Genomic DNA, 21,735 nt, shown 5'->3' with positions numbered 1-21,735 from the left:
CCTTTGAAGGTGACCCGAAAACTACAACTAATCCAGAACACGGCAGCTAGACTGGTGACTGGGGGCGACCGCCGAGACCATATAACACCGGTCTTGAAATACCTACATTGGCTTCCAGTACGTTTCCGAACACAATTCAAAGTGTTGGTGCTGACCTTTAAAGCCCTAAACGGCCTCGGTCCAGTATACCTGAAGGAGCGTCTCCACCCCCATCATTCAGCCCAGACGCTGAGGTCCAGCGCTGAGGGCCTTCTGGCGGTTCCCTCATTGCGAGAAGCAAAGCTACAGGGAACCAGGCAGAGGGCCTTCTCGGTAGTGGCGCCCGCCCTGTGGAACGCCCTTCCAGCAGATGTCAAAGCGATAAACAACTACCTGACATTCAGAAGACATCTTAAGGCAGCCCTGTTCAGGGAAGTTTTTAACGTGTGATATTTTAATGTATTTTTGGTTTCTATGGAAGCCGCCCAGAGTGGCTGGGAAGGCCCAGCCAGATGGGCGGGTTATAAATAATAAATTATTATTATTATTATTATTATTATTATTATTATTATTATTATTCCTCGGCTATGAGTGATCGCCAAAGAAGACCCATGCCATGCCCTGCAAAGAACTTGGCTGTTTACAGAGGCACTCAGCTCCCCCAGACAGTTGAGGCAGTTGGGGATGTTTAGCCTGGAGAAGAGAAAAATGGGAGGAGTTATGGTAGCCACCTTTGAATATCTCAAAGGCCGTCCCATGGAAGAAGGTGCAAGCTTGTTTTCTCCTGCTCTGGTGGGTAGGACCTGAACCCATGGCTTCAAGTTACAAGACAGGAGATTCCATATAAACATCAGGAAGAACTTTCTGACAGGGGAGTGGACACCTTCAGAAGGTGTTGGACTCTCCTTCCTCGGAGTTTTTTTAAGCAGAGGTTGGGTGGCCATCTGTCTTGGATGCTTCAGTTGAGATCCCTGAGATTGCAGGGGGTTGGACTAGATGACCGGCCCCTTCCCACCCTCCAGTTCTGTTCCTCCGTGGTCCTCCTGGATTTCAGACTGGGCGTGTGGCGCCTTCACCCTGCAGGCTTCGCTTGCAAAGCAATCAAAACTAAGCAGTTTAAATGGCGCTCTGTTTGGGGTAATAGCATTAGAGTGTCTGGAGAGGAATTAGGGAAATAGCAAGTAGCTTTATTAAGAAGCTTAATTCAATTACCGAGGCAGCCAAGTTGCAAGCGCAGCCTCCGGTGGTGGCACCTCTGCAGTATCCTGAGCGAGGGTGGCAAGATCCAGGAGGGGGGCCTCTCTCACCTGACAGGAGCAGCATCCATTGCATGCATGCAAAATGAGGGGGAGGAATCCATTGGTTTTGGTGAGCAGCACATAGAGGTGTAAACGCAGAGGTGGCGCAAGATATTCTTGCGCCTGAGAATCCCAAGGCTGCCCTGCCGACAGGGATTGAACAACAGAGAATCATGAATTAATGCTTCCTTCTTAATGGTACAGTGGTACCTCAGGATGCGAACGGGATCCGTTCCAGAGCCCCGTTCGCATCCTGAAGCGAACACAACCCGTGACTGCACATCTGGTTGCTATTTGCCGCTTCCGCACATGCTCGTGATGTCATTTTGAGCGTCTGCGCATGCGCGAGGGGCAAAACCCGGAAGTAATGTGCTCCGTTATTTCCGGGTTGCCGCCGAGCGCAACCTGAAAGCACTCAATCTGAAGCAACTTCAACCCGAGGTATGACTGTACCTCCAAATTTTCAGCCTGAGGCGGGGGTCATCTCACTTTGCATAATGAGTTTGACCAAACTGGGGGAGGCAGTGGACATAGGCGCCGACTCCATGGGGCCTGAGGGGGCCCGAGCCCCCTCAAAAATTCGTTTGGGGGGGCTCTGCCCCCCCAATAATCTCCGGCGCCCCTCCAGCAGAGCGCCACCGCCGCCCCTCCCCCAGCCCAAAATGCACAGGGTCAGGCTGCATGCCTCCTGCCCTCCCTCCCGAGCAAAAGCTCCACCCAATTTCCTTCAGAGCTGATTGATAGGCGCAGCACGCTCTCCCCTATTCGCTCACGAGGAGGCGGTGCCACTTTATCTGCATATTCATGAGCTTATTTATTATTCATGAGCTTTCGCGGGCTCCCCCAATATTTTTTATAAGTCGGCGCCCCTGGCAGTGGAAGACAGGAGGGCCTGGCGTGCTCTGGTCCAGGGGGTCACAAAGAGGCGGACACGACTCAACAACTAAACAACAACAACAAGAAGCTCGCTGTAATCCATCTCTTCTTTCTTTCTTTCTTTCTTTCTTTCTTTCTTTCTTTCTTTCTTTCCCATCCATTTGTCTCCTCTTTCTTCCATCATGGAATCCAGGGCCATGTCCACATGACTTCCAGAAAACCACTCATTCAAGCAGTGACCAGAGCCAGACCTCCTCATCTTCAGGAAGGGGGGCAGCAGTTACGGTTCTATTCCTGCACTGCAGGGGGGTTTGACTGGATGACCCTCAGGGTCCCTTGCCATACTATAACTCTGTGCTTCTAAGAACACTCCCTGAGCAAATCAGGGCCTTTCAAGACGCGGCAATCTGCCTCCAAGGTCAACTAGTTCTTCATTCATTTAACAAACCATCCTGCGGGCAAGCAAAAGTCCGAACGGGAGCGCCCGCCTTGAGTCTTCCAGCTGGCATGGCTGCCACGACCACGTGGTCCTCTCTGAGGATGACAACAAAGGCCCACACTTCCAGGAGAGTTTATTTTTAGACACTCTAATGTGGTTAAACTTTGAATTATCTATGAAGACCATATGTCTACTCAGCTGGAAAGCGACAGGCCTCAAAAGACCACTCAGACCAGGCCTGGTTTTTAAAAAGGGACTGAAGATCTTTCTTTTCACCTACAAACACAGAGAAGATCAGTCTACATCCCAATCCCCAAGAAGGGCAGTGCCAAAGAATGCTCCAACTACCGGACAATTGCACTCATTTCACACGCTAGCAAGGTTATGCTTAAAATTCTACAAGGCAGGCTTAAGTGGACCGAGAACTCCCAGAAGTGCAAGCTGGATTTCGAAGGGGCAGAGGAACCAGAGACCAAATTGCAAACATGCGCTGGATTATGGAGAAAGCTAGAGAGTTCCAGAAAGACATCTACTTCTGCTTCATTGACTATGCAAAAGCCTTTGACTGTGTCGACCACAGCAAACTATGGCAAGTTCTTAAAGAAATGGGAGTGCCTGATCACCTCATCCGTCTGCTGAGAAATCTCTATGTGGGACAAGAAGCTACAGTTAGAACTGGATATGGAACAACTGATTGGTTCAAAATTGGGAAAGGAGTACGGCAAGGCTGTATATTGTCTCCCTGCTTATTTAACTTATATGCAGAATTCATCATGCGAAAGGCTGGGCTGGATGAATCCCAAGCCAGAATTAAGATTGCCGGAAGAAATATCAACAACCTCAGATATGCAGATGATACAACCTTGATGGCAGAAAGTGAGGAGGAATTAAAGAACCTTTTAATGAGGGTGAAAGAGGAGAGCGCAAAATATGGTCAGAAGCTCAACATCAAAAAAACGAAGATCATGGCCACTGGGCCCATCACCTCCTGGCAAATAGAAGGGGAAGAAATGGAGGCAGTGAGAGATTTTACTTTCTTGGGCTCCATGATCAGTGCAGATGGTGACAGCAGTCACGAAATTAAAAGACGCCTGCTCCTTGGGAGAAAAGCAATGACAAACCTAGACAACATCTTAAAAAGCAGAGACATCACCTTGCCAACAAAGGTCTGTATAGTTAAAGCCATGGTTTTCCCAGTAGTGATATATGTAAGTGAGAGCTGGACCATAAAGAAGGCTGATCGCCGAAGAATTGATGCTTTTGAATTATGGTGCTGGAGGAGACTCTTGAGAGTCCCATGGACTGCAAGAAGACCAAACCTCTCCATTCTGAAGGAAATCAGCCCTGAGCGCTCACTGGAAGGACAGATCCTGAAGCTGAGGCTCCAATACTTTGTCCACCTCATGAGAAGAGAAGACTCCCTGGAAAAGACCCTGATGTTGGGAAAGATGGAGAGCGCAAGGAGAAGGGGACGGCAGAGGATGAGATGGTGGGACAGTGTTCTCGAAGCTACCAGCATGAGTTTGACCAAACTGCGGGAGGCAGTGGACGACAGGAGGGCCTGGCATGCTCTGTTCCAGGGGGTCACGAAGAGTCGGACACGACTAAACGACTAAACAACAACAACACAAACACAGAGAGGAAGGAGGAGAGTTTGGTGGATTCGTGTTTTGTTTTTGTTTTTAAAAAGGAGGAGCCCATTTTGCAAGGCAAAGCCATTTGGCAAGGCATGTGTGACAGTTTGCAAGCGCCTTGGGGAATTAGTCTGCTTCACTCTCAGTTTTCTTCCTACATGGAGATATTGGCGGAACAAGGTGCCAGCCTGGGTTGGTGTAGAAATATGCAAGCTTTTCAGTTTCGCAAATATCCAAATTGGGTGATAAACCCTCTGCAGCTAAGGCTGTGGATGCAAAGGAAAAGCTGGAAGTAGGGCAGTTTTTGGTAATATGGTACGCTGAGCGAGACAAAAATCCCGCAGCAATGTCTTATTTCAACCGTATTGCCTTTTGGTACAGTTGCTTTTTTGATGGATCTTCTCAAAGTTATTATTTTGCTCTGGCCGGGGAGGGCGGGGTATTAATAAAAATAATAAAAATAATAAAAATAATAAAAATAATAAAAATAATAAAAATAATAAAAATAATAAAAATAATAAAAATAATAAAAATAATAAAAATAATAAAAATAATAAAAATAATAAAAAAATAAAAATAATAAAAAAATAAAAATAAAAAAATAAAAAAATAAAAAATAAAAATATAATAAAAATAATGGAAACAGAACCCTGGGTAGGCACAGGAATCCCTGGATTCTCTCACCACTTGGAAATTGGGGAGGTGTGTAACATTACGTTTGTTTGTGTATGTTGTACTGATGGAAAAACTTGGAACTGTTCTCTCTCCATCCCCAGCCCCCCCCCCCCCCAGGAACCGACTTCCATCCACGGCTTCTGCTACCAAACAACGGATGAAGCTTCACTTAAAAGCAAGGACTTGCACCCAGCAGGGGGCATTGCCGTTAGTTTCATCATTAAGCCCTTTTCGAGCCGGTTTTTCATGCCTTTCGATCAAACGCACGCTTGCGAAATTGGCTGACGCCAGGCTTCCAAGAGTAGTGAATATTCTGCAAGGCATTGAATTTAAAGTGTGGTGTGGCTCTGGGGAACAGGCTCCTCTAGTCTGCCCCTTCGTCCCCTCGGCATAAGAGGCAGATGCTGCGTACAAAACCTCGTGGCGCATTTTCGGCGTCAAGCTAAGATTTTGTAGACACTGGAAGGACAACGAGCAAAGGACCGCGGTTCCCTCTGATTTTGGGATCCCTGTGGGCGCGACGGGCACCAACCCAGATGGGTTTGAAAGAGGATTAGAGAAATGCACAGAGGAGGGGGGCATGTTGGCTAAGCGATACCCTCCACAGTTTCATAGAATTGTAGAGGAGGGCCATCTAGTCTGACCCAATGCAATGCAGGAATCTTTTGTCCAATGCAGCGCTTGAACTCGCAACCCTGAGATTAAGAGTCACGTGTATTGGCATAACCTATTGGTGTTTCACAGCTTTCTGACTAGTTGCAGGACCTTAGCCAGACCTAGCAGAGTAAATGCAGAGTTCACGAAAGCAATTGGCAACTTGGCTGCAGACAGGATGGACGAAGCAGGAACCAGGAACTTGTAGTTTGTTTAGTCGTTTAGTCATGTCCGCCTCTTCATGACCCCCTGGACCAGAGCATGCCAGGCACTCCTGTCTTCCACTGCCTCCCGCAGTTTGGTCAAACTCATCCTGGTAGCTTCTAGAACACTGTCTCACCATCTCATCCTCCATCGTCCCCTTCTCCTAGTGCCCTCCATCTTTCCCAACATCAGGGTCTTTTCCAGGGAGTCTTCTCTTCTCCTGAGGTGGCCAAAGTACTGGAGCCTCAGCTTCAGGATCTGTCCTTCCAGTGAGCACTCAGGGCTGATTTCCTTCAGAATGGAGAGGTTGGATCTTCTTGCAGTCCATGGGACTCTCAAGAGTCTCCTCCAGCACCAGAATTCAAAAGCATCAATTCTTCGGCGATCAGCCTTCTTTATGGTCCAGCTCTCACTTCCATACATCACTATTGAGAGCCAGTGTGGTATAGTGGTTAAGAGCAGTGGACTCGTAATCTGGGGAACCGGGTTCGCGTCTCCGCTCCTCCACATGCAGCTGCTGGGTGACCTTGGGCCAGTCACACTTCTTTGAAGTCTCTCAGCCCCACTCACCTCACAGAGTGTTTGTTGTGGGGGAGGAAGGGAAAGGAGAATGTGAGCCGCTTTGAGACTCCTTAAAGGGAATGAAAGGCAGGATATCAAATCCAAAATCTTCTTCTTCTACTACTGAGAAAACCAGAGCTTTAACTATACGGACCTTTGTTGGCAAGGTGATGTCTCTGCTTTTTATACAGTGGACTATATACAGTGGACTATTTACAGGAACAGAACAGAACACACATCTTTAACTAGCTCTCTCATACACGACTCACACCTCCTACACCTGAACTGAAACTTGTACTACTGAAACTAACACCTTACAGTTAGCAGGCCATTAATCATTATTCCCGTGAGAGAGTTTGACCAATGAGGGAGCTGTCTCCATGCCTCTGTATCATCAGGCAGACTTACTCCTTCACATTGTCTTGGCTGTCTGCCAAACACTAATTGACTCTGTGTGAGTAGCTGCACATATTCAGATTCCCAACACCCCCTCGCAGCTCACACACAGTGCAATTAACCTCTGAGCACATACAAAGTATTTTACCCAACTTTGTTCTGCAAACCGAAGCATTCACACATTTGCTTGTTTTTCACAAACGACAACGGTTTTGCAGATATGTTGGCAACATTTAGAGCACTCTGAACATATTCACATGCAATGACATTTCTCTGTACATTACATAACACATTTGAGTTGAGCTATCCCATAATATAGTTCGAGGCAGCAACTCTTCTGGATACCAGCTGCTGGAAAGCAAGGAGGGGAGAGAGTTGCTCTTGAGTTCGAATCCTCCTTGCTGGCTCCCCACAGACATGGCCCCTAATCTAATCATGCGTCTATATAAGCTGCTTTCATTCATATAATTGTTTGTTTTTTTTATGAACGCTGCCTCCTAATGTATGCTTTTTTGTAGACGCTGGTTGAACTACATTGCAAAATTGAGATGAATGGGAAACCCAATGGATAACTCTGTTTTGGTTCGGAAAGCGCAAATTTCACATTTGAATGCAGACTGAATCAAACATCTTAATAAATAACAACAACAACAACAACAACAACAATAATAATAAATTTTATTTATACCCCACCCTCCCCAGCCAGAGCTGGGCTCAGGGCGGCTAACACCAATAAAATCTCAGTAAAAACATAATAGGGGAGAATGGGGGGGGGGGGCAGAAAAGGTGAAAAACAACAACTTAAAATACAGGTTAAAATGCAATTTAAAATGCAGCCTCATTTTAAAGTAGCTGATAAATCAGCGTGGTTGCCAGCATGTAGAACAGGAAGATGGGCTGTTCATTTATTCTATTTAAAATATAAACCATTTAGAATCATAGAATTGTAGAGATGGAAGGGACCTCCAAGGGTCATCTAGTCCAACCCCCTGCAATGCAGGTATCACAGCTAAAGAGACCCTGACAGGTGGCCACTAAACCGCTGCTTAAACACCTCCAATGAAAGAGTCCATCACCTTCTGAGGTTGTCCGTTCCATGGTCATACAGCTCTTGCCATCAGAAAGGTATTCCTGATGTTTAGTCAGAATCTCCTGCCTTGTAACCGGAAGCCAAGGTTCAAATCCTACTGTCCGGGGCAGCAGAAAACAAGTTCGCTCCATCTTCCATGCAAAAGCCCTTTGGATATTTGAAGGTGGCTCTCATATCTCTTTTCCTGTTTTCCAGGCTAAACATACCCAGCTCCTTCAACCATTCCTCATCAGGCTTGGTTTCCAGACCTTGAATCATCTTGGCTGTCCTCATCTGCACACCTTCCAGCTTGTCCATATCTTCTTTAAACTGTGGTGCCCAGATCAGGACACTCGATTTTTAAAATCAGTCAATCAGTCAATCAATCAATCAATCAATCAATCAATCAATCAATCACAGACTGATGTGGGAATGTGGAGAATTTAAGATTGAGAAAATGAGAGAAACCAGGATGGGCATAGTTGCCTTTTAATCCCCCCTCTTTACGCTAACCTGCCCTCCATGGAGCAACCACACCCTTTTCCAATTGCCCCTCAGAGTTATAGTAGTAGTAGTAGTAATAATAATAAAAAAATATTTATATCCCACCCTCCCCAGCCAAAGCCAGGCTCAGAGCAGCTAACAACAGTAAAAGTAACACAGTTTACATAAAATCACAATCAATTAGTTGAAATGCGTTCTAAAATCAATTCATTCTAAAATCAATTCAGAGTCAAATTAATGGCAACCATTGGGCTAGAGTTCTATGAGGATTACAAAGTGAGGGGGTCAGACTATGCCTTGGCCAAAGGCCAGGCGGAACAGCTCTGTCTTACAGGCCCTGTGGAAAGATGTCAAGTCCCGCAGGGCCCTGGTCTCTTGGGACAGAGCGTACCATCAAGTCGGGGCCAGTACTGAAAAGGCCCTGGCCCTAGTTGAGACCAATTTAGCCACCTTGCGACTTGAGCCCTCCAAAATGTTGTCATTTGTGGACCTTAAGGTCCTCCGTGGGACATATCAGGAGAGGCGGTCCTGTAGGTACGAGGGTCCTAGGCTGCATAGGACTTTAAAGGTCAAAACCAGCACCTTAAACCTGACCCTGGACTCCAACGGGAGCCAGTGCAGTTGGTAAAGCACTGGATGAATGTGATCCCGCGGCGAGGACCCCATAAGGAGTCTCGCCGCGGCATTCTGCAACTGCTGGAGTTTCTGGGTCAGTCTCAAGGGCAGCCCCATGTAGAGTGAGTTACAATAATCAAGTCTGGTAGATAATAATAATCAAGTAAATAATAATAATAATAATAATAATAATAATAATAATAATAATAATAATAATAATAGCTTTTTTTCTAGGAAAATAGGTGCCAGTACTCACCATGAAGTTGTTATAGTACGTGCCACACTTATTAACAACAAAACAAAAGAGGTGCCAATACTGCGTACCTTTGAGTACCCCCTGAAAAAACCCCCACTGATAATAATAATATTAATAATCCTACCTTTTTCCTTCATCAAAGACACAAAGTGGCTTACACCTAAAACAGAAACAGCTAAGAACATAGCTGTTAATCATTTTTAAAAAATTAAACACACACACATTTTATGAAAGTATGCAGATCATTACAATGAAAGCAGCGGAGAGATCCCACAAGCCTCCATCTCTGAAGGCAAAAGGGTGTCCTTACGCCCATTTTATGGGAAGAGTCGATTGGCACTTATGACAGAAGCAGGCCTGGATCCATGGTGCGCATTCTGTCACCAATGGTTACCGGGTCCCTCACTCCATTCTTCTCCCTGGGGTTGACATTCCGGGCAAGAGAATGGGTCAGTGTTTAAGTCACTCCATGAAGAAAAAGGACCTGGAAGAATATCAGGTGAGCAGAAGGACAAACAATCCCCAAACCCTCCTGTTGGTGGCTTAGGGCCCTCGTATCTACGGGACCGCCTCTCCTGGTCTGCCCCACAGAGGACCTTAAGGTCCATGAATAACACTGGGCAACAATTTTTTACTTTTTGAATGTTGTCTAGATTTCTACAACTGATTTAGGGTATTTTTGCACTGCTGAATCAGGAAATGGCATCCGTTTCTCTCCATCAGGTCAGGTTTTCTGTAAACTGAATGGTGGGCATTGATAAAGGTAAGTACATGTAAATTGCATGTTGCTTCACCATTTTTCAAACTTCAGGGCTTGAACTTCTGTTTCTTGGAACTCCTGGAATGCTCAGCAGCATGGAGGTCTCTCTTCAGAGTCCAACAGTAGTCAGCCATCATGACTGCGTCCCAGCGACCCTGATACCTGGTCTCCATCTCTTTCATGTCCTGATGGAATCTCTCCCCCTGCTCGTCACTCATTGAACCCAGGTTCTCAGGAAACCAGTCCATATGTGAAAATAGGTAGTGCATCTTGACACTCATGTTGCAGCCCAGGTTTCTAAAAGCAGTCAGCATGTTGTTGAAAAGTTCTGCGTAGTTTTTGGCCTTATTGTTGCCAAGAAAGTTCTTCACTACCAGAACAATTGCCTTCCACGCTTCCAGTTCCACTTTGTTCATTGAGTTTCCGAACTCTGGATCTCTGATGAGCTGACGGATCTGAGGACCGTCAAAGATGCCAGCTTTCAACTTCTCCATGGTTAATCCTGGAAAAGCCTGGCACAAGTAAGTGAAGCAGTCACCATCCTTGTCCAGAGCCTTGGTGAACTGCTTGATTAAGCCGAGCTTGATGTGCAGCGGTGGGAAGAGTATTCTGTCTCTGTCCACCAGAGGGTCGTTGATGACGTTCCTTTCTCTGCAAGGCACCAATTCCTCCCGCACAGGCCAGTCCTTCTTCGTGTAATGCTGAGCACGGTCCCTACTATCCCACATGCACAGAAAACATGGGTACTTGGTGAAGCCAGACTGTTGTCCCAACAAAAAGTTCACCATCTTCAGGTCAACACAAATAACCCACTTATGCTGATCATAACCAATTTTCTTCAGCACATACCACCGCTTCATAGTTCTCCTTCAGTATATTCGAGTGAGCCAGGGGTATAGAGGCAAACTGGTTGCCGTTGTGTAGCAGAACACATTTCAGTGATCGCTTGCTGCTGTCAATGAACAGTCTCCAATCTTTGGGTTCATACTGTGGCACTCCAAGCTTGAGCAGAAGCTGCGCAATATCTGCACAGTACACCAAGTCCTTCTCTTCCGAGAAAAAACCTGCCTGTTGCAGAAGAAGCTGATGCGAGCACTGTCAGAGAGGAGGTTTTTTTCCTTCAATCTGGATGCCAAGAGTTCAGCAGAGTCCTTTGACAAGCTGAGGTCGTGAACTAGATCATTCAACTCCTTTTGGGAAAATGGATGTGGAGCATCATCTTCAAGAACCACTTCTTCTTCATGTCCTTCAACACTGGAGGCATCTTCGTCACTAATGTCAGGAAGTTCTCTGAAGATAGGTACTGGAATTTCATCACAATGAGCTACAGGACGACGTGCTGATTGAAGATCAGGATTAACTTAGTTTTGATCCCCCAACTTTATGCTTTGCCGCACCAATTTATAGAAGATTTCGAGGTTTTATGACTTCAAACTGATCCCTTTTCGATATAATCACCCAGAACTATCGGACCTGAATACTTCTTGTCATTAAAATAAACATTTCCAATCAAAACATTTATTCGACATGGCATTTTACCCCCACCAACTTCTTCTAAAATGCTCCACATAAGCGTACATGTGAACAAAAACGTAAAAAGAGATATGCGGCCATAGCTCAAAAACCTGACCTGATTGAGCAAAACCAATGTGATTTTTGGATTCAGCGCATCAGATTCGTCCTAAATCAACTGAAAAAACGCAGACAACAAATTTGTTGTTGACCAGTGTAATCATAGTTGAGAGGTCCCTCATATTTATGGGACTGCCTCTCCTGGTGTGCCCTGCAGAGGACCTTTGTTGTTGTTGAGTCATTTAGTTGTGTCCGCCTCTTCGTGACCCCCCTCGATCAGGGCACACCAGGCCCTCCTGTCTTCCACTATCTCCTGCAGTTTGGTCAAACTCATGCTGGTTGCTTCGAAAACACTGTCCAACCATCTCGTCCTCTGTCATCCCCTTCTCCTTGTGCCCTCCATCTTTCCCAACATCAGGCTCTTTTCCAGGGAGTCTTCTCTTCTCATGAGGTGGCCAAAGTCTTGGAGCCTCAGCTTCAGGATCTGTCCTTCCAGTGAGCACTCAGGGCTGATTTCCTTCAGAATGGAGTGGTTTGATCTTCTTGCAGTCCATGGGACTCTCAAAAGTCTCCTCCAGCACCAGAATTCAATAGCATCCATTCTTCGGCGATCAGCCTTCTTTATGGGCCAGCTCTCACTTCCATACATCACTACTGGGAAAACCATAGCTTTAACCATACAGACCGCCTCTCCTGGTCTGCCCTGCAGAGGACCTTAAGGTCCATGAATAATCATAGTTTAGAGGTCCTGGGCTCTAAGGAAGTCAGACTATCCTCCACCAGGGCCAGGGCCTTCTCAGTGATGGCTCCAACCTGGTGGAACCTGGTCCCATGAGACCAGGGCCCTGCAGGATTTAACCTCCTTCCACAAGGCCTGGCTTTTAATTTGAATTCAGCCTGATCTTTTATTTCCCTTCTCTTCCCTCCCCCTCCCCTTTTATGAAGATCACCCGCTCTGAGACCCCACAGCTAATTCTCCCCTGGTCTCCTCGCTGGCCCAAGTAGGACTAATTCAGCCAGCTAGCCCTGGGGATTATCTAATGCTTATTTCCCCTAACGTGATTTTTGAATTTTATTGTTATTCATGTTTTTATTCTCTATTTTATGCTGCTTTTATAATTAAGTGTTTTAAATTTGTTGTTAGCCACCCTGAGCCCGGTTTTTGAACCGGGAAGGGTGGGGTATAAAAATAAATTATTATTATTATTATTATTATTATTATTATTATTAATAATAATAATTATCGTCACTTGTCTCAGACAGATATTCGGTGTTGTCCGTGAAGCAAAACAACACCCCTGTGGTCTGCGTTCTTATATTTGATCCGCTATCATATTTATATACATGGCTCCCTTCCTGTCCAGTTTATCCTCACAATGACCCTGTGAGGACAAGAGAGGCAGCGACTGGCCCTATGAGCTTCCTGTTTGAATGGGGCTTGCACCCTGGTCTCCCAGGTCTCTAACTGCTATGCCACACTGCTTATGCCGGCCACGATCCTGGCCAAAAGCAAAGGATCGCACCCTATGTCTGGCTGATGGGAAACCCCACTGACCTGGGATGAAGATGGCAGAAACAGGCAGGATAGGTCCTGTCTGAAAGTGCGGGTCGCATCCAGGCCTTTGAGCAACCTTCCCCAAGATGGTGCCCTCCAGGCGTTTCGGACCACCACTCCCATCAGTGGTGTGGCATAGTGGTTAGAGACTGTGATCGGATGGGAGTGAGTGGTGGTCATAGCTGTCAATTTACAGATTTGAAAATAAGGGACCAGCAGCCTCGAAAATAAGGGATCAGCAGCCCAAATAAGGGATTTTCCGGGCACAGGTATGTTCGACTTCTGAGCCCCTCCGAGCCAAAGGCAGAAAGCCCAGCCAGCAGCCAAACGAAGCCTCAAGTGGTGGTTCCCACAGCACAGCAACCCGGCAAAGGGGATGCAGCAAGGAAAACCACCGTCACCTCTCTGCTGGGAAGCGCTGAGCAAAGGCGAGTCCCCAGGCAACGCGGCCGATTTGATCGGCACAAGGCATGCAAGCTCCACCCCCCAGTCGTTCTCAGACTCCTTATTGGGTGAGCAACGCAGCCAAGCAACCCAGTTGGAGCCTCCCTCCTCCCTGGCCAGCAGGGAGGGAGGGAGGGAGGGAGAGGAGCTGCTTCCTTTGAAACCCGGGAAATTTAAGGGACGTCATCAATAAGGGACAGCAGCGGGACACGGCGCTGGGATAAGGGACTTTCCCGCCAAATACGGGACGGTTGACAGCTATGGTGGTGGTCCATAAATGTCTGATTTATGGGGACAGCTGACTGCCATCCCCATGGCAACAGCAACATGGATGTTTTCTTGCTTTCCTTGACACCTCGCAGAAGATGTGAGCGCTACCTTGCGCCACCTGACTTTTCGCTCACTCTGAAATAGAGACCCTTCAAGTCCCTCCAAACAATATCTACAGGTCTCAAAAGTATTGTGCATTGCAGTGGGTTGGACTAGATGATCCCATGGGTTCCTACACAGTTCAATGATTTTATCTTAACTCCCCTGAAAAATGTACCGGGAGTATTGATCTCACAAAAGCCCCTAAATTAGTCTCACATTTGTCTTGGGTGGGGGGGAGAATGAGGCAGTTTCCACCAATTAATCACCTTAGCTGATTAGTCAGCTGCCTTAATTGGTTAATTCATTGCCTGCGTGTAATTAAGCTTGCAGGCTGTGAAAACTTCAGTGTAGGCTCCCTTTTGAGATATTCAAGGAAGTGTGAATTGATGTACTGGCCGATAAACCAAAGCTATCACTCAGAGTTGGAAAGAAAGCACTGTCTAGTATTTCCTTCTTCATTCTTTAACACCGAAAAAAAAACCACCAGGACATAGCAGCCTTTAAAATATTAAAAGCAAAGGTAAGCCATCCAGGTCCAAATTTAAAACAATTCCAAAATCCATGGCAGGGTAATGCAATTATTGTCATTTTGGTTGATCCCAATGCAAGCCATGCCTCAATTTTGGAGTTTTAAACATTGCATTTTATCTCAGCTCTGCAACCATTGGGAATTTTTTTTTACACTAGATATTCATCATTCTTGAATGAAGAAAGTTTGCAGCATTTGAGACTTTAGAGAAAAGGCGAGTAAGAAGGAGACATGATAGAAGTTCATAAAATTAGGCATGACATGGAGGGAGTGGATAGATAAAAAATTCTCCCATAACACTTGGAACTTGTAGACACTCAGTGAAGCTGAATGTTGAAAGATTCAGGACAGATACAGTTGTACCTTGGTTCCTGAACACTGCAAACCCGGAAGTGTCTGTTCCGGTTTGCGAACGTTCTTTGGAACCCGAACATCCGACGGGGCTTCTGATTGGCTGCAGGCTGCAGGACTGTAAAAGGAAGGACTTATTCATGGCATGCAGAGTTAAATGATGGAACTCGCTGCCACTGGAGGCAGGGATGACCACCACCCTAGATGGTAATAATACTAATACTAATGCTAATGATACTACAGTGGTACCTTGGGTTACAGACACTTCAGGTTACATATGCTTAAGTTTACAGACTTCGCTAACCCAGAAATAGTACCTCGGGTTAAGAACTTTGCTTCAGGATGAGAACAGAAATCGTGCGCAGCGGCAGCAGGAGGCCCCATTAGCTAAAGTGGTGCATCAGGTTAAGAACAGTTTCAGGTTAAGAACGGACCTCCGGAACGAATTAAGTACTTAACCCGAGGTACCACTGTAATAATATTTATACCACTCCCATCTAGCTGGGTTTCCCCAGCCACCCTGAGCAGCTCCCAACGATTATTAAAAACACATTAAACCGACAAACATTAAAAACTTCCCTATAGCTTCAGATGTCTTCTAAAAGTCAGATAGTTGTTTATTTCCTTGACGTCTGGTGGGAGGGCGTTCCACAGAGTGGGCGCCACCACCGAGAAGGCCCTCTGCCTGGTTCCCTGTAATCTCACTTCTCACAATGAGGGAACTGCCAGAAGGCCCTCAGAGCTGGACCTCAGTGTCTTGGCTGAGCGATGGGGCTGGAGATGACTACTAGCCACGATGTCTAAGCCCTGGATCCACAGCTGAAGGCAGCAATGCTTTGAAATCCCAGCCACTCTGAAGACTTCGGCAGGTATCCCATCGGGTCCGCTGGCTTGGTTGTTTTTCATTTGGTTAATAGCTGTACACAACTCTCATTGTTAAAACCGGCCAAGGACCCTCGTACCTACGGGACCGCCTCTCCTGGTATGTCCCACGGAGGACCTTATGGTCTTCAAACAAAAACATCTTGGAGATCCTGGGCCACAGGGAGGTTAGGCTGACCTCAACCAGAGACAGCTTTTTCGGCTGTGGCCCCGATCTGGTGGAACGTTCTGTCACAAGAGACTAGGGCCCCGCGGGACTTGACATTTTTCGCGGGGCCTGCAAGACAGAGCTGTTCCACCTGGCCTTTGGCCAAGGCACAGCCTGACCCCCTCCTTCTGTGATCCTCATAGAACTCTAGCCCAATGGTTGCCATTAATTTGATTTTGAATTAATAATAATAATAATAATAATAATAATAATAATAATAATAATAATATCTTTATTGTCATTGCCCCCTCTCGGGGAAAACAAAATTGATTTTAGAATGAATTAATTTTAGAATGCTGTGTTACTTTTATTGTTGTTAGCCGCTCTGAGCCCGGCTTTGGCTGGGGAGGGCGGGATATAAATAAAATTTTATTATTTTATTATTATTATGGAAGACTGTTAAGTTGTGGGTGAACATTTCAGACGACACATCGATTCTTCAAACAGCTTTTGTTTATTCACAGGCCAGAACTGAACTGAAGGATTCAGTCAGCCTGCTTATATAGAGCTCCAGTACAACGTTACTGTATCAACTTTCTAAAACTATCCAATCACTGAACTTTACCTTCGATCCTTCATTTGCATAACTATCTACAGTATCCCCCTGCTGGCCCAGGGTGAGAACTTCAGTACAAAACAAAGACAATCTTACTGGGCTATGAGTGATTGCCGAAAAGGAGGAAGAAGAAGATGAAGAAGGAGAAGAGGAGGAGGAGGAGGAGGAGGAGGAGGAGGAGGAGGAGGAGGAGGAGGAGGAAGCTGCTTCTAAATACCTGTAGCTAGAAATCACTGAAGGGGAGGGTCTCTTATGCTCGAATCCTGCTTTTGGGTTTCTTATTGAGGGATGTTCTCTTGTTACCTTCTTATGTTCTTGCTGGGTGCTCATGTAAAGACATAAACAGCATTTTCTGCTCCTTCAGTATCTCTGCACCTACTGTACAATTCCTACTAAAAAGTCCAATATATGGTTCATGGTGTTGCATAATCTCTCCCGCAGGTGCTGACATTTCTTACCAAGGGGGAGATCCTACGGTAAGTGCATCTCTGTTTTGGCTCCTAGCTGCTCTCCGGTCCTGCTATTTATGTACAGGCATCTTGAGTTCACCCCATACATTTAAACAGTGATGACTTTCCCCAAAGAATACCGAGAATTATAGTTTGTTAAGGGTACTGAGAGTTGTTAAAAAGGTAAAGGACCCCTGACCGTTAAGTCCAGTCGCAAACGATTTTGAGGTTGCAGCACTCATCTCGCTTTATTGGCCGAGGGAGCCGGCGTACAGCTTCCGGGTCATGTTGCCAGCATGTCTAAGCCACTTCTGGCAAACCAGAGCAGCGCATGGAAACACCGTTTACCTTCCCGCTGGAGTGGTACCTATTTATCTACTTGCACTTTGACGTGCTTTCGAACTGCTAGGTTGGCAGGAGCAGGGACTGAGCAACGGGAGCTCACCTCGTCGCGGGGATTCGAACTGCCGACCTTCCGATCGGCAAGTCCTAGGCTCTGTGGTTTAACCCACAGCGCCACCCGTGACCCTTATCCCTCTTGCAGAGCTTTTTTAAAAATACTAATTTTTATTTGGTTTTACAAATTAATGTTTACATTCCAAATCACAAATAAAGACAGACACACAAGATTCTCTTGAATCTTTTGACTTCCCTCCACCACTCCATGGGTTCCGTACTTGCCCTTTTTTATTGCATATTTTAAGCCACTCCAATTATTTGATTGTCCATTATATCCAAAGCTCTTGTTACATTACAAGTGTTATTTGAGTCCTCCTAAAAAGTGGGCTTCCGAGAGGCATCCGGTTGGGCCACTGAGAACAGGATGCTATATGAGATGGGCGACTGGCCTGATCCAACAGACCCTTCTTAAGCTATTATGGTACAGTCGTACCTTGGTTCTCAAACCTAATCTGTTCCGGAAGTCTGTTCCAAAACCAAAGCGTTCCAAAACCAAGGTGTGCTTTCCCATAGAAAGTAAGGCCCAATGGATTAATCCTTTCCATTTAAAAACAGCCCCTCAAACAGCAATGCAAGATGAATTTTACAATCTAACGAGACCATTGATCCATAAAATGAAAGCAGTAAACAGTGTACTGCAGTCACACCATCAATCAATCAATCAATCAGTAGCAGAACTGGGTTCCACACAGTCACAAAAAGAGCTGCAAAAACAAAAACGCGAAATAAATATCAAATAACAATCAAGGCAGAAGTGTAGCACTCAAATTGGAAGTGGAAATGGAGCACATTCAGCTTCTGAAAAAAGCTCACAAACCGGAACACTTACTTCTGGGTTTGCAGTGTTTGGGTTCCAAGTTGTTTGAGAACCAAGGTACCACTGTATTTTCTTAAGGAGCCTTGATGGTGCAAGCCCAGCCCAGCCAACAGCCTGCCCTTTTCCTTCGCTTTCAGAATCTATGATGCTTTCTGCAGTGACTGCCCTCAAGGAAAGGATTATAGACAGGAGAAACTCACCTCAGATCAGGTCTCCACCTGGCCCCAGCTGAAGGTAAGCCTGCCAGCGAGATGAGAGTGTGACCTGCCCAGCGTGGAGTAGCAGTTAAGAGCGATAGACTCGTAATCTGGTGAACCGGGTTCGCGTCTCCGCTCCTCCACCTGCAGCTGCTGGGTGACCTTGGGCCAGTCCCACTTCTTTGAAGTCTCTCAGCCCCACTCACCTCACAGAGTGTTTGTTGTGGGGCAGGAAGGGAAAGGAGATTGTTAGCCCCTTTGAGACTCCTTAGGGTAGTGATAAAGCAGGATATCAAATCAGATGTCAAGGAAATAAACGATTACCGTATTTTTCGCACCGGCCCATAGGACGCACCTAGTTTTGTTTTTTTTGGGGGGGGGGGGGCGGGTAAAGAAAAAGAATGGCAGATGAAGGTGATGGACTATACGGAACTGGCAGAAATGACTGGCAGAATCTGAGACCAGGGAGAAGAGTCTGTGGAAGAAGATTGGAAAAAGTTTAAAGATTATTTACAGAACTACTGTAAAATTAATGAATGTTAGAATGATGTTGGATAGAAACTAAGTGGTCTTTGGTGTAATGCTATAAGGGAATATGAGAAAATGGTTCTTAATAGGAAAGAAATTAATGTTATAATATTTAAAAATTGAAGATTAAGATGAATGAAGAGGGGAGGGATTTGCTGAATTAACAATTTGAACTGGAATACAGAAAAGAAAGGCGTGAGGAGGTCCAGGAAATAAGCAAATGAAAAATATGTGATGGAAAGACTGAATTGTTTTTTTAACTATTTTTATTTTGTATTTTTCTTTTTTCTTTTTCTTTTGTAATTTTTTGAAAATCTTAATAAATATCTTATAAAAAAAAGGAATTTTTTTTTATTTCCCCCCCAGGTGTGGGGCTGGGGCGGGGGAAGCCCGAGCTTCCCCCGACCCCAGCCCCCAGAACAGGCTGCTATCCCACGTAGAGCTAGCGTAGAGCTGCGCGAAGCCCGAAGCTTGGGGCGTACTGAGCTCAGTGAGCCCCAAGTTTCTGGGTGCTGGCAAGCTCTCCGCTAGCTGTGGGAGAGCTGCGTCTCCCACGGCTAGCGGATAGCTTCCTGAAGCCTGGAGAGCGAGAGGAGTCGGTGCGCACTGACCCCTCTCGCCCTCCAGGCTTCAGCGCAAGCCTGCATTCGCCCCATAGGACGCACACACATTTCCCCTTCATTTTTGGAGGGGGAAAAGTGCGTCCTATAGGGCAAAAAATACAGTACCTGACAGTACCTATAGGGCAAAAAATACAGTACCTGTTCAGGGAAGTTTTTAATGTGTGACATTTTAATGTATTTTTAATCTTTGTTGGAAGCCACCCAGAGTGGTGGGGAAACCCAGCCAGATGGGCGGGGTACAAATAATAAATTATTATTATAATATTATTATTATTGAATCCCAGACATTATGCAATGTTTTCATTGGTTGCAAAGCCTTCTTTTCACTTGCTGCCTCCCAACCCAAGCGCTCATGTACAAACCCCAACTTCCTTCAAAAATCCAACACTTTTAATTAACTTGAAGCTCCCAGCCATCCTGGGGTGACTGCACAAATAAGAAGGAGCCTGTGCCTTCTTCTTAACAAACTCTCACTTCATTACTTTCTCCTCGGTGCACAGAGCAGCCCGGAAGGCAATTTGGGGATGGGGCAGGTCTGCTAAGCAAACCTTTCCATTCATTTGCCCATCTTCTGAGTTGGGACCTGGCATTTGCCTGCCCTGCTACAAACTGACCTCCTCGTGGATTCTCTTTAAGTTGCAATGCACTCCTCGAACGTTTAAGCATATCAAAATAAGCTCTGAAAGGTGTACTTTTCAGAGGAAAATGTACCTAGAAACGTGTCAGAAAAATAAAATTTTTTAAAAAAGCTTTCAGAATGCAGATTTAAATGCAGATTTTTCAAAACTGACCGTTGCAGGTAATAATAATAATAATAATAATAATAATAATAATAATACTCCGTCCATCTGGCTGGGTTTCCCCACCACTCTGGGCGGCTCCCAACAGAATATTAAAAGCACAATAAAACATCAAACATAAAAAACTTCCCCAAACAGGGCTGCATTCAGATATCTTCTAAAAGTCAGGTAGTTGTTTACAGTGGTACCTCGGGTTACATATGCTTCAGGTTACATATGCTTCAGGTTGCAGACTCCGCTAACCCAGAAATAGTACCTCGGGTTGAGAACTTTGCTTCCACTGTATTTCCTTGACATCTGGTGGGAGAGCGTTCCACAGGGCGGGCGCCACCACTGAGAAGGCCCTCTGCCTGGTTCCATGTAACTTGGCTTCTTGCAGTGAGGGAACCGCCAGAAGGCCCTTGGCACTGGACCTCAGGGTCCGGGCTGAATGATGGGGGTGGAGACGCTCCTTCAGGGATACTGGGCCTAGGCTTTTTGGGGCTTTCAAGGTTAGCACCAACACTTTGAATTGTGCTCGGAAACGTACTGGGAGCCAGTGTAGGTCTTTCAGGACCGGTGTTATGTGGTCCCGGCGGCCGCTCCCAGTCACCAGTCTAGCTGCCGCATTCTGGATTAGTTGTAGTTTCCGTGTCACCTTCCAAGGTAGCCCCACATAGAGCGCATTGCAGTAGTCCTAGCAGGCGATAACCAGAGCATGCACCACTCTGGCCAGACAGTCGGTGACAGTGATGGGAGGAAGATACCAAGTGATGGCAGCTCTGCCACTCAAACACCACAACTGCTTTACCTCAATGGCGTTTGATTGGCAGAGCCGCTGCCACTTGGCCTCTTCCTTCTGCCGCCATTGTCTTGGCTTTGGGGCTAGTTGCAGCTTCACGGTGTGGGCCGGATTTAGGACCCAGGTGGGCCTGATCCGGCCCGGGGACCGTAGTTTGCTGACCCCTGGAATAGAATCATAAAACTGTAGAGTTGGAAGGGACCCAAAAGGTCTTTATTATTATTTATGATATTTGTTGAATTTATTTACCGCCCTATACCCAGAGGTACAATAAAAATCACAATATATAACATCAAAAATGAAAATAATCCAAAGGTATAAGATGTTGATCGGTCAAACAAAGGCCTGGTTAAAAAGGAACGTTTTTGCCTGGCGCCTAAAGGTGTATAATGAAGGTGCCAGGCGAACTTCCCTGGGGAGAACATTCCGGGGAACCACTGCAGAGAAGGCCCTGCTCTCGTGTTGCCACCCTCCAGACCTCTCAAGGAGGAGGTACGCGAAGGAGGGCCTCAGAAGATGATCTCAGGCTCTGGGTAGATTCATATGGCAAGATGTGGTCCTTGAGGTATTGGGGTTCTGAGCCATTTAAGGCTTTATAGGTCAAAACCATCACTTTGAATTGGACCTGGAAACTAATCGGTAGCCAGTGCAGTTGGACCAGGATCTGTGTCATGTGCTCAAACTGTCTTACT

General features: G+C 46.1%; 1 protein-coding gene across 1 annotated transcript in view; it reads left to right on the top strand.

Moving 5' to 3' along the window:
* Window positions 1-9,571: 9,571 nt before the first annotated feature.
* Window positions 9,572-21,735, top strand: part of CIB4 (calcium and integrin binding family member 4) — a 39,177-nt gene continuing 27,013 nt past the window's right edge. The window contains exons 1-3 of the mRNA XM_083494906.1: window positions 9,572-9,659; window positions 16,831-16,865; window positions 18,252-18,348. Of these exons, the coding sequence (XP_083351032.1) occupies window positions 9,606-9,659; window positions 16,831-16,865; window positions 18,252-18,348 (186 nt within the window). The 5' untranslated portion in view covers window positions 9,572-9,605. The remainder of the gene's footprint in view (window positions 9,660-16,830; window positions 16,866-18,251; window positions 18,349-21,735) is intronic.

This window comes from Podarcis liolepis (assembly GCF_965112155.1).
Source record: "Podarcis liolepis genome assembly, chromosome: 3".
Classification (NCBI taxonomy): domain Eukaryota; kingdom Metazoa; phylum Chordata; class Lepidosauria; order Squamata; family Lacertidae; genus Podarcis; species Podarcis liolepis.
Note: the sequence above shows the minus strand (reverse complement) of the source record. Positions and strands in the feature narration are given on the sequence as shown.